This window comes from Mytilus trossulus, chromosome 8 (genome assembly GCF_036588685.1).
Source record: "Mytilus trossulus isolate FHL-02 chromosome 8, PNRI_Mtr1.1.1.hap1, whole genome shotgun sequence".
NCBI classification, from domain to species: domain Eukaryota; kingdom Metazoa; phylum Mollusca; class Bivalvia; order Mytilida; family Mytilidae; genus Mytilus; species Mytilus trossulus.
Genome location: NC_086380.1, coordinates 12,447,324 through 12,463,042, shown reverse-complemented (window position 1 = coordinate 12,463,042; position 15,719 = coordinate 12,447,324). Strand labels below are relative to the sequence as shown.

Sequence of the window (15,719 nt, the reverse complement as noted above, 5' to 3'; positions counted from 1 at the left end):
TGTGTTAATAAATTAGACTTTTCTTAAACTTTTCCCACTGCATTGCTACCCCAATCAATGTGGATGATTACCAGTTGACACCATTTGTATATCATCTAGAAATTTGCAAACAAAAACTTTGCTTAATTAATTTTTATCTACTTTAAATTTATTAATTATAAAAGAAATATGGTTTAATTGCTGATGAGACAACTCTTCAAAGAGGTCAAACCACAAGCTTCAATCTCAAATCTTGTCAAGAAAATGAAATATTTACACAGGAAAAAAGAAGCTAGCTGAAAAAAAAGTCATGAACAAAACAAGATTCACCATTTACAATGATCCAAAGAAAAGAAAAGAGCATATCTAGAAATTTGCAAAACAAAAACTTTTCTTAAAACATTTTTATCAACTATTAATTATAAAAGATGGTAATCCACAAGCTTCAATCTCAAATCTTATCAAATGAAATATTTACACATGGGAAAAATTAGCTAGCTGCAAAAAAGTCATGAGCAAAACAATTAACTACGATCCAAAGAAAAGAAAAGAAAAAAGTAGCATGTAGGGGGAAAAATAGAGAGAGAGAGAAAAAGGAGATATGATCCACCATTGAAAATATGATCCAAAGAAAAGATGATCCAAAGAAAAGAAAAAAGTCGCTTATGTTCTAACGAAGGAAAAAATAGAGAGAGAGAAAAAGGAGATAGGATTCACCATTGAAACTATGATCCAAAGAAAAGAAAAAAGGTGTTTTAACGATGAAAAAAATTAGAGCGAGAGAGAGAGAGAAAAAAAAGGAGATAGTAATGAGATGTAAAAATAATCGTCAAAATCCAACTCGATTTACCATTGAAAATATGATCCAAAGAAAAGAAAAGAAAATAGGTTTTGTTTTAATGAAGGAAAAATTATATATAGAGAGAAAAAATAGTAATGAGATGTAAAAAATAACCATCAAAATCCGGTTCGAACAAATCTATAATATATAATTGATCTTAAATAAAAACAATCAAAATTTATTGAGTAATGATCACTTTTCAAATTTGAAAGGTGATAAACACTTTATATTTAAACTGATGAACTAAGATTTAATGTAAACAGAAGGTGTATTATCCAAATACTGCCGCAATATTGGAGATCAATCTGACATGAAAAATCGCGATCGGGACAGATCTACACTGAAATTACATATGAATTAATAAAATGGTGTAACATGGATAATGGAAGGTTGGCGAGCCTTTAGGAGTAAATAAGTGTTGGAAACTATTATTCAAATTTAATGAAACGGAAGCTTTATTTCTTTATTAACGCGATACACTCAATTCTATCATAAAGCGATAAAAATGATGAACCAGGTTGAGTACATGAGGGGATTTGGTGGAGAAGTAGAGCGGGCTGAGTTGAATTTTGGAAGAAAGAAGAACATTGCGGTTACACCGTACAAGGGATATGTTTATATCCACATAGGCAGTTTAACAAGTAGCAGAAGCATAACTCTTGGGACTGATGAGTTTAAAGAGCTATGCAATCTGAAGCCAGTTCTTTTAAAAGCTGAGGCAGAAATAAAAAAACAGGTTAGTGATTTCTAATATTTAGCAGTAAATATTTACATGAACATATAGCTAAATTATTATCGTTCAGCAGCAAATAGTTGAGCGTGATATATATTTTATTCTCTAAGAAATAGGAGCGATCTACAAAATTATTTTAAAGTAAGATATTGCGAGTGTTTAATAAAAGCACCAGCTGCAGATGTTTCACCTTATATGTTTTTTCGTAAATTTCACTACTGCTAGTAAGTACACATAATTTTCAAAGTTATTGAAAGCGAGTAAAAACTATATGATAAACGTTCTAATTATCCTTCAACAGCAAATAATTGAACATAAATATATACGTTTTAGTTAAAAGTAAGTTATTGATAGAGAGTATTTACAAGCGGCTTGCGTTCAGCTGCAGATATTTCACTTGTTTCTGGGTTGATTTCACCACTGTTAGTATTAATTTTCAAAGTTATTGATAGCAAGTAAAAAATGTTTTGATAAACGTTCAGTTGCAGATATTTCAACATTTTTGTTTCTAGGTAAATTTCTCAACCGCTAATAAATACGAATTTCTTTCCCACAGCAAACGTTGATTTATATGATTTCTTACACGTTCAATTGTTTTTATTATATATTAATTTTTTTAGCTGCAAAAACCTAGCAGGAAAAAGAAGGTTATAGTTGTTGAAGAGGAAGAAGAAGAAGAAGAAGAAGAAGAAGAAGAAGAAGAAGAAGAAGAAGAAGAAGAAGAAGAAGAAGTAGAAGAAGAAGAAGTAAAAAAAGTTACTTTGAAAAGAAAGGTAAAACAACTTTTGTTTTTTTTTTTTTCTATGTAAATCAAAATAAGTAGTTATAATTTTCAAGTTTATGAATTTAAAGTAATTATCCAATTAAATGTACCATAAAAAGAAAAAAAAAAAAAAAAAAAAAAAAAAAAAAAATTGAAAACATTGAAATAACTTTAAAATTTTAAGATGATTTTCTATATTATGATATTCTTATTTTAGAGAAAGGTGATTGCTATCAGCGATAGCGATGAGGAGGCGGGAGTGTCAGAGTCGGACGTCAGAAAGGTGATTGTTGCAGCAGAATCTGGCCCGTTCAAGGGGCTAAAGAAGAAAAAGAAAACAGCTGGAGCTGGATTCATACTTTCTGAAGCAGTTGAAGATGGCGAGTGAAGATAACACCAGTAAGTGATCAAATTTTTATTCTGTTTCTAATATGTTCTTATATACAATAGTTAGGATAGAAATCATTCATAACTTAGCAACATTTTTCCAATCAAAGATTGATTTATCAATATGTGAAATACTCGCTTTAAGATAAAACCATTGCCTTTGATTTAAAGCGATCTCATTTCTAAGAGGATCATTTCTCAATAATACAAACAGTTCACTATTCAATATACATGTATTTACAAAAATATCTTCAGATAAAGCAAAAGTGTCCATTTTATTACAAAATAAATCGTTTCCGCTACTGTTTCGTTTAACATCATCAGATATGAATGGAGGATCATTTTCACTGTTTAATGGCCCATTTATTAATATAACTGCTAGAGTTATCGAACAGAATAACAATCCGACAATTTTCATCTTTGCACCAAGCCTGTGCAGTTGTGGAAACTGGTCACTGATTTCAGCTGTATCCATATTGATAAAATTGTAATCATGCTCATCTGTCATTTTAAGTGAATATTCTTCCACATTTGCACTACTCAATTCATCCTTTTCATTTATTTTAGAAATCTCCATTATGAAATCCAATTTCTTAATACAGGTGTCGCACTTTGTTCATTTGTTTTCATGCATGTATCTGTAGATTTATGATGTGAAAACTATTTTACTAGAGTTTATGTATCTTATTTATTTCTTTTAGCCAATCAGAACAGAAAAAGGACAATGGGAGAAGAAGTAGAAAAAAAGACACTGAGTGAAAAACGAAAGCGGTCAGCTCCACCTTCATTAAGAACTTTATCTGTTGCATGTATTTATAATAAATTAACAACAAAATGTGATATTCAAATGAGAGATTTTTTTTGTAAAATTCCCTCACCAATTTTAATTATTTTTATGGATTATGCAGACTTTCAATTTGTTTTAAATCCTGGATTTGCCGAATTAGATGTGTTTAATGCTGCCGAGGAAATTTTTGATCAAAGATATCAATTAAATAAAATGATAAGGGAATGCAGCCATTTCACATCTGAAGAGATATTCATTCATTTAAAGAACGTCCCAGGGTCTGTTTTAAATTCACTCGGACTTTCGTTCAATAGGGAGAACTTTTCCGATATTTTAAGGAAAATATTAAACATGCGATTTTCACTGTTTTCTTTTTCTTGAATTTATTACGGATATGGATTTTTTTTTCAATTTACAATTGTATTAATGTTTTTCTTTTAATTTTCTATGAAAATATGCTAGCGAATGCACATTATCATCCAGCAAGTGTCTCTTGTCATCATATGGTGATAGTCCACTTTTCACAACCTTCACCAAACTTTATCTGTTGCATGTATTTATAATAAATTAACAACAAAATGTGATATTCAAATGAGAGATTTTTTTTGTAAAATTCCCTCACCAATTTTAATTATTTTTATGGATTATGCAGACTTTCAATTTGTTTTAAATCCTGGATTTGCCGAATTAGATGTGTTTAATGCTGCCGAGGAAATTTTTGATCAAAGATATCAATTAAATAAAATGATAAGGGAATGCAGCCATTTCACATCTGAAGAGATATTCATTCATTTAAAGAACGTCCCAGGGTCTGTTTTAAATTCACTCGGACTTTCGTTCAATAGGGAGAACTTTTCCGATATTTTAAGGAAAATATTAAACATGCGATTTTCACGTGTTTAATTTACCAAAGAATATGTCTCATATATTTTAATCTAAAATTTAAGAAATTTATTTGTAATATTTTCATCGTGTTTGAAGGTCTTTTTCCCCATTGCACAATGTATTTCACTGGTGCGTTTGAAGGTGTAATTCCCCATTTTCATAATTGTGTTTAATTTACCAAAGAATATGTCTCTTATATTTTAATCTAAAATTTATTTGTAATATTTTCATCGTGTTTGAAGGTGTTATTCCCCATTGTCCAATGTATTTCACTGGTGTGTTTGAAGGTGTTATTCCCCATTTGAAGGTGTTATTCCCCATTGACATAATGTTTGAAGGTGTTATTCCCCATTGTTCTAATGTTTGAAGGTGCTATTCCCCATTGTTCTAATGTTCGAAGGTGTTATTTCACATTGTCCTATGTTTGAAGGTGTTATTCCCCATTGTCCTATTGCCTTAATGTTTGAAGGTGTTATTCCCCATTGTCCTATTGTCATTATGTTTGAAGTTTGTTTGAAGGTCCATTTGGGTTTTAAAGTTATGTATTTTCATTGGGGTTTTTAAGTTAAAGTCGCCATTTTACCATGCTACTCCCCATTGCCCTATGTATTTCACTTCCCCAGGTTGATAGCAAACGGATAAAACTTAAATATGTTGATATATTTTATTATAAAATCATATATTTATTTACATGAAATAAAATATTATATAATTATTGTACAGTGTGTTTTCTTTTTCTTGAATTTATTACGGATATGGATTTTTTTTTCAATTTACAATTGTATTAATGTTTTTCTTTTAATTTTCTATGAAAATATGCTAGCGAATGCACATTATCATCCAGCAAGTGTCTCTTGTCATCATATGGTGATAGTCCACTTTTCACAACCTTCACCATGTGAATCTGATGGTTGAAACTTCTCAAAGTGTACATATGCGAGAGTAGTGGAGAACAATTGAACAAGGTGTTTTTATATTGTTCGAATCTAACATTTCGGGTTTTAATACCCTTTGCTACTACAGTTTCTTGTCGTCTGCGGTGATAAAACTATACATTTTTGCTCTTAGTCCGATATATTCCACCATTTGAATGGACTTGCATTCATCTTTGAATAAACCAATAATCGATTTCCTGTCTTTGGTGTAAAGAGGGTGATCAGCTGGATAATTTGAAAAGTCATATAGCTCACTGTTTAACGACATGTCTCTATATATGTCATCAGTTCTCACATGCATAATGAAACTGTCAGTATCTGTGTAACATAATGTTACATTCTCCTTGTATAGTTTTTTCATGTGGTTGTAGTAGTAATCAACCATGTGCGCCTTTGACAGATCGAGAATCATTTGTCCTAGGTAAATTGGTTTGTTGAAGAAAATTTTTGTTTTGGTTTGTAGCACGCCGCACAAGTGGTCGTTGAATATCTTAAAGCTTTTAAATGATGATTTTGCAGTAAGTTTTTGAAACTTATCCCACCTATGACAGAGAGAGAAGTTGATATGTTTCCGCAACGATTCCATTGATTTACCGAAAATAGCATTGTTGCCATTTTTAAAAAGTTTTTGCTCGAAATTGCTAGTAGCCTTTTTCCTCATTTCGGTATTGAAGTCAATATACTGTTTCAACCATGGACGCTGTTCAAATGAAACTATATTGTGAATCTTCTTCAAAACCAAACCTAGTTTGAGGTATAACTTTAGATTCACATAGTGCAAGATGTAATGCTTTTTATCTTTCAAAGTAGCTAGCAATTTGGTGCTCGGTTGGTATTCTTTCCCATCATCATTTGCTTGCTCATACAGATGACGTGAATGAGGTGAAAGCATTTCATTTGTTATCACTCCTTTTTCAACTGCAAGAGGAAAATCATTGTGAAGATCGTGTAAGTTATCTGGGTAATCCAAATCGCATTCAATGACATATCCGATGTCAGCGTTATTGGATACATTTAAGACATTGAAATCGTTTATTTCCTCTTCTGACAACCACTGGAATTTCCCCACAGCTAATGGCATGCTCATGCTTAAACCGTATAAATTGTTCGCATCTACATACATCAAGTATGAAGTTGGTAAAGCTGGATCATAATTGCTCAAGTAGGGATTGTTTGCTTTTGCATGTCTGCAGCTCACCATTGTTAAACCTCCTCGTATACTCTGCTCAAAGAAGAGCCACATTGTAGGATCTGTCAATAGCTCAAGTCTCACACCAGTCATTTTCAATGCAGATTGCCAGGAAAGCCCTGGAAGAGTGTAATAATTTGCAGGGTCGAGGGAATAGTTCGTTATCCACTTCTTCCGGAAAGTTTCAAATACATCAGCTAATAATAGAACGTCAGTTTTTAGATAAAGATCGTGATATTCGCCTATATTCTTAATATTCATTTGATTCCATACCCGTTGCGCATGTTCATACTCGGTTTGACTAATTGTTTTCTCTGATAAATTGCTGTAGAATTTGTCTATAGAGGGTAATTCAGTTTCATTGAACCTTGCTGCATTGTCAATGTATTCGTAAGGATATGTTCCTTTTTTCAACAAAAGAGCAATCCGCTTATCATCATCAAATTCTTTTGTAAAATGTTTAAATGTTTCTTTCGGATTCTCCTTAGACATTGACGATACCAATTCCTCTAGTGAACAATTCAAAAACTGGTATGAATCGATAAAGCGCAGATTGGATAGGTTGAAACTGATGTACTTTTCTGCATTCGTGGCTATGCAGCCAATTTCTTCACTCTTGAAAATACCTATCGAGGAACAGATTAAATGTGCATCAAACTGTTTCAGGTTATGAAATATAACTGGCACGAATGTGTGTTCTTTAAAATTAAGATTGCAATCTCTGCATGAAGCGCCACGAAATTTACCTGAAACATGTGCATGGTCTCGAACGCGGATAGTGGAATCTGTAAATTCTTCCATGCAAATGTGGCAATGTGTACTTGATTGAAAATCTTCCTCATCTTCAACAGTCATGCACAAGGGTTCAGGATTGTTCAAAATAGCCTTTATACGTTTATTTTCGTCAAGAAGACTATGAAGGAAGTGTTCACTAACATTTTCACCTCTATATATTTTAGGTGGTTGAGTGTATCTGTCATCGATGCAAACAACTTGATAACCGTACCCGCATGGTATCAACTTTGTTAATTTCGTTGTGCTGGTTCGATTATCTTCTGGCTCTTCAGTAACCATAGGTTCGCAAAATGTTTCCATGTCAGCATAAATAACAAATGATGTTTGTAACTGTTTGGCGTGATCTTGAAATGTTAGTATATCGTCTACCCCCTTGGTGGGATATGTCACATGTTGAGCTTCAAATTTTGAGCAGTATTTTATATGTTTCTCTAAAGTATGTTCACTGGTGAAACCTGATAAACAGAATCTGCAATACTTATGACTGCGTCCCAAGCATTTTGTTCGATATAAAAGTCTATTGAGATCTGTAATCAAACACCAGTGACTTTTATTCCCACTTTTCAAATACAATAAGTCAACTTCATGATGAGCTTCTCTTAGACCTGTTACATGGAGGGGGAAAAATTCACCCTCTTCAAATCCTAACACCATTACTGAAATGTTATTCTGCCTTTCAAATTTACTCACAAATGATGGTGCAACGAGCAATTGTATACCTTCCATGTTCAATTCATGTTCATATGGGATGTAGTGATGCACTTTAGAAGGGTCACCTGAACACGTAGGATGTATGGATGCTATAATAGCATATACAAAACATTTTTCATCTAAGTTTCTTATGTTGAGTAACGCTCTGGTTGCAGCAAGAGTTCTTGGTAGGGGTATATACGATCCACCGCCTAAAGGTTTATATTTAGCTGTATTAATCTCAATGTGTTTAATATGATCTAATGACCAACCGCTCCCATTTCGTATATACTCATCAAAACTTTTGAATATTTTTTGATATGTCACATTAATATCATGTTCATCATCTATATTTGCTCTATCAACTAGATTCGATGTCTTCGAGATAAAATGTGCATTATTCTTTAAATCATTACCACCTTCACCTCCATTCGGCTTGATCATTTGCACAAGACAATTCATATACCACTTAATATGACCGAGTTCAACACACATCTCTTGTAAATGAGTTTTTACCTCATGCTTAATTCCAGATAAAAATGCTAGAAGATCATACTTTTCCCCATTATCCTCATTCGGATAAATGAAACGAGCTCGTGCTATTCCCAAGAGAGCAGACTTATCCACACTTTTATGTTTGATTGTAGTATGTGAATTTGAATCAGTGTTTCCTGAACCAGTCTGATAAGTTGTATGATCGATGTTGCTATGTTTAAACAAATTTTCCGCTGAATCAAAATGTCTATCACATTGTCGACATGGAAATGTACAACTGTTTCTCTGGTGTCTCTTCAGTTTGGAAGGGTGATCAAACAGAAGTTTACAATAATAACATGAATAGACCTTAACCGTAAGATTTGATCTGTTGTCATTATCAACACTCAATCGATCATTTAACTCTCGCAACTGCTGTTGATATTGAGGGTTACTGTCAGGATAAAGACGCAATAAATCCTCGCAGAAATTATCATCAGCCATGACAATTGTGATATCAATAGCACTTTCAACGTTTTATATATACTACGCGATCGTGGACTAGAACTAATAGGCGAACATATGTTATCTAAATATTTATTTTATTAATTAAATTTAAAGGTACACAGTGTAAATATACAAATAGACAATATATTATATACATATATAAATATAGACAAATTTAAAGAAAAATACAAGTGATTGATTGAAGTCTCCAATAGTTTTAAATAATCCACTTCTTCATTACAAATGAAATGATAACCATTTACTCTTTAATCTTTTGCGATTTTGCGATTTTTCCACATTTCTTAAGAATTTTTCAGGAGACATCTTGATAGCTTTACCCTCTGCTGCACCATCATATTCATCAACATCCATCCTATTTTCCTCTTGATTGTCTGATTTTGATCGATCTACAGTTTCTTTTAAATTTTTCAATTCTGTTTTTTGCAAAACCTGACCACTACCATGTTGTTTGGTTACATCTTCTTCTAGGTTTATTTCTGTTTTTATACTGTCACTATCTTTACCATCATATTCCTTTTCTTTTTCTTTCACATTAACAATTTCACATTGGTTGGACATATTCATCAATCTTTCATATTTCTCCTTGGGTAATAGTATTAACTCCCGAGTCATAGTATTTGAAAAAAGATGATATCAATGTTGGAATAATAACAATTATCTTCAGTAAACGTTTTCTCCTCAACTGAGGTGTTATATTATTAACTACCACAGCACGAATGAACTTTGCAAAAGTTGAAAGATTCCTTTTAACCCTCTCAGACAATGGTATGACGCTTTTTAGACAGTTGAATACTATTTCTACTAATAGTTGTAATTGTCTGTGGTCCGTGCTTTTTATGATTTGAGCAGATTGTTCAGGTGTAGTGTTCGCCAATAATTTAAGGAAGCTTCTACTTGATTCTTTTAAAATCATTTTGGTTGATAAACAATCGTGTCCTCCCCCGGAAAAGGATTTGCGCGCAACTGATATTCAGGGTTTGAACCTGGTGCTATATCCACTATCAAGCAATTGTATGGTCTGCTAATTGCACGTTGGTAAACGTCCATGAAAAAGCGAACTTGACCTGGAAACATTTGTCGAGCTAAAGATTGTATTTGCAGTGAATCTCTACCATTTTTGAAAAGAAAAAAGACGTGAGAATTCAAACTGATTGATCGCATAACCTTCCCCTTCTGATATAAATTTTGTAGTATAAAAATAATTGATGTTAAGGTGTGATGACTTAAAACGCAATAAATCTTCTGCATCAGTTTACAGTCCACTACTTCATCCATTTTATCATCAATGATCCATAATGTGTGTATATCCTTATCAACAAGAAAATCACTTTCATCAGGCAGTTCCAGTTGAAATGAAATGTTGGAGACAGTTTTTTTCAATTCATCGAAGACATCTTGCCATATGCTGTAACAGTAGTATATCTTCTGAGGTGGTATTGTAAACATTTCCTGAGCGTTCTCTAATAATCTTTTAATGTATGTAGTTTTTCCTGAACCCGTTGGACCGACACATATTGAAGTCATGGGTGTTTGAAATTTCACCAAACTCATGATGATCACCTCTTGCTCGAATGATGATTGTTACCATGTGTCTCATCATTTTAAACACTTTTTCATATGCAGTGTGAATAGGTTTTACCAATCACATTGAAAACAAAGATGTCGTTTGCTTGATGATTATCACTGAAAAAATCGTGAATGTTAGTTAGATCATACTCTCTACATAAGAGTGATAAGATGAAAATGCAATATTGACCGCATACTGATGAATTCTCACTCTGTAATCGTTTTTGATTTATTTCCAGAGATATCGCATTGTGTTCAAAGAATTTTAAGAAGTGACGTGAATAATAATCGGGAGAGTGTGCGAAGCTGTCGAAAAATATCCCTCTTCGTTCCTCATTTATGAAAAAGGCGATCCAGTGTGCACCATTCTCAAAATGATTTTCAGTGTTACAAATAAATCCCATGGGTCGATTTCTCACTATCTTAGGTATCTGATCTGCTGCAAATATACCAACAATTTTATCCTTCATTAGTTCATCACAATTAATCATACACTCCAATTGCATAGTGTTCATTCTTGAATTATGATGTCTCGAGTTTGAGTTATTTCAAAATATCCACTAAATTCACTATAAATGATTATAGTTGTTGGTTCAGTGAGGGGAGAATCAAATGTGCATTCCAAATTGACACGTTCATTCCTTTTCAATGTTAAATAATCTAAACCTTCAAAAATTGGTTCCAGTTGAAAGGCATACAAGGCATATCCTTCAGAAAAACTGTCTCTGTTTAATCCATTACCACAGTCTTGCAGAGTTTTCCCAGCAACCTCAAATAGATTGCGAAATGCAACAATGGATGATTCTCCACTTGACGAGTCAAATTTTACTCTGACAGGATTCCCGGAAACTGGCACTCCCTCAACTTTAAGATTTATTTCACTTAGGTGGCAATGTTTGAATGTCCACGGACATAGTGAGTAGTCACCTGCTATGTTTTGACTCCCCGTAAAGGCTATCAATACCTTATTGGGTCTATTATTCTGGAATATGTTGTTGAAGTTAAAACTTATTTGACCAGCTGGAAGTGAAATTGTGCGAACATCATTTTGCACAATGGGATATTTAGCGTTTACTGTCCTGAGTATAGAATCGTGGCCATATACAATGCCGGGGTGAACGTGGATCTTTGCTATTGATAGATACATATCTTCAATCTCAAGGTAATAATCAGCATCTTCATCAACCGACATTAGATAAAATTCTGGTCTCGATCTGTAGAATTTCACAGTAACTCCTACTTGATTTAATATGTAACGATTCATTGAAAACAGGGGATGGAAAATGTTTCCTTCAAGATCAACAGTTTTACCATTTTTTATGTATGCTGTTCTTCTGTAGAGCCCAAGATTTGATCCTGTGTTACAATCTGCATCATCCAATGTTCCTTGATGATCGTCTATCCATAATTGACTTGAGAGCTGCGATTCTTTAGCTTCTTTCCCATATTTCAATAAAGTTTGCATATAAGCTTTGTAAGGGTAAAATCCTGTTGAAGATGTGACAATTTTATTTTGAATTAAAACATCTATTTGATTAAATAATGCATGCAAAACATAGTTCACAGGCCCGCAATTAACGTCACTGCTATCTGCTATGGTTCCATCTCCTCTTTTAAGTCTTAGACGTACATGCATTGTTGATTTACTTAAGTCTAGATACTCTGTTCCACCAGATATGTGAAACTCTATTGGCGATGTCTTTGTAAAAGTTGCAGCTGGTCGAATATGTTCATATGTGATTCTTGTGACTGCAGTTTGATGACCAGGTAGATTGAATAAAGACAACTGACTTGGTTGCAGCTCATGAAATGTTTCAGGATTTATTTTAGCCATTTTGAATTTTACTGGAAAATATCCTTTTCAATTAGCTGATTCTTTAATCTTTTTTTCACACTCTGTACACTTCCTTTCTTACTGTTTGTTTTATTTTTCCTTCCTCCTTTCTTCGTCTTTTTCGTTTTCTTCTGCTCCCCTCTATGGCTTTTTCTATTACTGTTTTGTAACTTCCCACGTTTGCGTTTTATCTTTTTCACAGCTCGACTAATTTCCGACTTAGCATTTTCCACCTGCTGCTGTGCATGTGTTACAAGTTTAATGGGTGATTGCGCATGTGGTTTACTTTGTGGTAATGTGATTGGTTCCATGAAGCTAGCTGCTGAATTAGTGAGGGAACCACCACTCTGGATAGTTCTTCTGTATGAATTATTAAGATATGAATTGTGATGTTTGTCATTCGCTAGATTTTCATAGTACATTATCCATGTCCTAGGGTCTAGCACATATTGAGAATTGTTCAATTCCATGATTATCATGCAAAGTATGGATACGACCTGAAGTGCAGTGTAATCGACACTGGATTTTTTAAAAATGATGCATGACTCCCTTGCATGTCAGTAATAAAGAATTCAATGTCTCTTATTTCACTTTTCACCACTGGAATGTATGCAAGTTGATCAAAGTGGTAGTATTCAGTTTGAGAGCAGCAACATATTCGCTTCAATAAGGGTTGTTTGTTACCATCGACTATTACATCACCGCATATGTTTGCATATATATATAGATCATTATTTGATGATAATTTAATATCAACTAATGCGACTTTCCATTTTGATTTCATCACTATTGGCGTCTGAAGATATGTACGGAATTTGTGTGGTCTGTTATGTGGGTAAATGTCTAAATTTTTGTTACTGTTAATGACCATGTAAAAGCTCATTTTATAAGTCAACAATATCTCTCTCAGGAATCCACTGACAAAAACGTTTATCCCAATCCTGGAATTTTACATAACCCTCACGTTGACCATTCCGCCTTCGCCATTTAAGCACTTTCTCAACAAACCACAATGCGTCAGCCTCCTTTTTCACACGCTGCAACTCTGTATAATTGAAATTGCCTACAACTTCCTTGTCCAAAAAATCTTGTACTTTATAAAAGATTTTCCCATGTATTAGAAATCGTCTATATATTTTAAATATTTCGGAGGTCCACTGTTGCTGATAAGCTCTTTGAAACGGTTTCTTCAAATGGCTCAGTCTTACCATGTCATTGATTTTAAAATGAAACTGTTTCCCTCTTTTACGTTGTACTTTTAATGTTTCTTTCTTTTCTCTGATTCGTTTTTCTTTGGGTGGAGTTTTAATATACATATATGCCCACAAATCATATTTGTTTTTCTCATTCACATCTTTTGGAGCTGTATTATTTAAACTTCTATGTGGCGTTGCATTATAACTTGCTACCAAATTTTGTAGAACATTGAGATAGCTATAAGTTCTATGCTTTGTAAAATATCGGAACATCATCCTCCGAAATGTCAAATTGACCCTCTCTGCTATTGACGCTTTACTACTGTCGGAATTTAAATAGACATGATGGTAAATGTCATATTTTTTAAACACACGTTTCAAATCTTTGTTTTTGAATTCAGTTCCCGCATCTGTGGAAACCTTCAAAGGGATTTTACCATGTTTGAAGATTTTTTCAAATGCATCAGCTACTGTCTTCCCAAACTTGTTTTTTAATGGATAAATCCATAAAAACCGTGTGAAAATATCGATAACAACCAACAGGAAACGTGTCTTATTGTTATATTTCTGTATGTTGGATACATCCATAAGGTCAGCATCGTATTGCTCATACGGTTCCGATACAATTATTTTCACTCTTTTAATTCTACGTTTTACAGGTTTTTGTAAATTGTAGTCGTCTATTTTTTCCATCCATTTCCTGATCTTGTATACGCTTGGTACATTTCCATCTCTTGATGTCTTCAACGTTTGATAAATTTTTTCAGCACTTAGGTATGCTCCCCCATTTGCTGTATTGTAATATATACATTCCTAAGTTTTTCATCTAAATCATCATTTTCCATTGTTAAAAATAGGTTCCAAATCTATCATTTTTTCAACTTTATCTATTATGCGAGATGCTCTGTGCGGTGTTTTCAATATAGTATTTTTCCAATCTGTTGATTGTAAAAATGTAAGTTGATAGTAGACTCTCACATTATCTGGAATATTTGATTGTCTGACTAAATTAACAAAATCGGTGTACACTTTATCTGTTTCTACTTGATAAAAAAAATCCCATGCATTTCCTCCACTTATGTGTTCCACTTGATTTTCCTTCTTCAGAATGTCAAAAACTGACTTTGCATATATTATATCGAATATGTTATCAAGTCTGGCTATATTTTCACATGATTCTATCTCATCCATGTTTTATTAATAATAATAATAATTTATAATGTATGATATTTTTGTTTGGGTTAGGGTTAGGGTTAGGGTTAGGGTTAGGGTTAGGGTTAATTATTATATTTACCAATTAAACTTTTATCAAATTAAAGCTCTCAAATTGTTTTAAATGTTCCTTTTACTACTTCCATATCCAGCATATCAACAATTTAAATGATTGGTACATGTAATGCGTTAAATTGTTTAATGAAATGAAATTTTTTTTTAAATGTTCAATTTACTTTTACTACTTCCATATCCAGCATATCAACAATGTTAAATTGATTGGTAATGCATTAAAATTGTTTAATGCAGTGAAAAAAAAAATAAAAACATTCTTTTATATTTTACAAATTAAAAATCAATATTTTGATATTATCCAACAAATATATTATGCAATTTTTGCTGACGGGGGCAAAATTTTTGTCAACGTGGCAAAAATATTTGCTGCTGCCACACAATATATACTACTCATCTACAAGAACTTGTGGTCATCCGATGTTCAGTACTTCAGTACTTTGATTTCTATCTGTCATCATAATGTTCACAATTATAATAGTTATATCTACGTAGGCTTTTATATTTGGACACTTTAATAAAGTGTTTATGTGTGAAATTAATGGATTAATCGTATGTAACTTTGTCAATGACCACCTTAGTGCATTGAATGGGGATTATAATAATTGGATTCAATTTGATATACTAGTAATAACAATTTATAATACTTACACTGGGAGTATTTGGTAGAATGAGGTCCTGATCTTTAACAATAGTGAAGGTAATTATTTTTTGTTATCAAATTTAGACGAGTAATAACGACAAAAACTATTATCAGTGAAGTCGGACGGAGGTAACGATGCTTTAAAAAAGGGGGAAGGCGATACATTGCATTATATGTATATATACATGAATACATGATATACGAGTACTC

At 32.8% G+C, this 15,719-nt stretch overlaps 3 protein-coding genes across 3 annotated transcripts; 1 reads left to right on the top strand and 2 right to left on the bottom strand.

Moving 5' to 3' along the window:
• Positions 1–1,287: 1,287 nt before the first annotated feature.
• On the top strand, positions 1,288–5,091 carry LOC134728302 (histone H3.v1-like). The gene is made up of 4 exons (XM_063592868.1): positions 1,288–1,556; positions 2,174–2,326; positions 2,534–2,715; positions 3,405–5,091. The coding sequence occupies exons 1-3, from the start codon at positions 1,326–1,328 to the stop codon at positions 2,702–2,704; spliced, it is 555 nt and encodes a 184-aa protein (XP_063448938.1). The 5' UTR covers positions 1,288–1,325; the 3' UTR covers positions 2,705–2,715; positions 3,405–5,091.
• Positions 5,092–5,392: 301 nt separating this feature from the next.
• Positions 5,393–8,962, bottom strand: LOC134727344 (uncharacterized). Its single transcript, XM_063591722.1, has one exon. It carries the CDS (start codon positions 8,960–8,962, stop codon positions 5,393–5,395), a length of 3,570 nt encoding a protein of 1,189 aa, XP_063447792.1.
• Positions 8,963–11,063: 2,101 nt separating this feature from the next.
• LOC134727343 (uncharacterized protein F54H12.2-like) lies at positions 11,064–12,386 on the bottom strand. Its single transcript, XM_063591720.1, has one exon. The coding sequence runs from the start codon at positions 12,384–12,386 to the stop codon at positions 11,064–11,066; it is 1,323 nt and encodes a 440-aa protein (XP_063447790.1).
• Positions 12,387–15,719: the final 3,333 nt, after the last annotated feature.

Bases quoted from the DNA above. Each gene is read 5' to 3' on its own strand.
- LOC134728302 (XM_063592868.1), top strand. From the start codon at position 1,326: ATGATGAACCAGGTTGAGTACATGAGGGGATTTGGTGGAGAAGTAGAG. The intron at 1,557-2,173 runs GTTAGTGATTTC...TAATTTTTTTAG, and splicing joins AGGCAGAAATAAAAAAACAG to CTGCAAAAACCTAGCAGGAA. The intron at 2,327-2,533 runs GTAAAACAACTT...TTCTTATTTTAG, and splicing joins AAGTTACTTTGAAAAGAAAG to AGAAAGGTGATTGCTATCAG.
- LOC134727344 (XM_063591722.1), bottom strand. From the start codon at position 8,962: ATGGCTGATGATAATTTCTGCGAGGATTTATTGCGTCTTTATCCTGAC.
- LOC134727343 (XM_063591720.1), bottom strand. From the start codon at position 12,386: ATGGCTAAAATAAATCCTGAAACATTTCATGAGCTGCAACCAAGTCAG.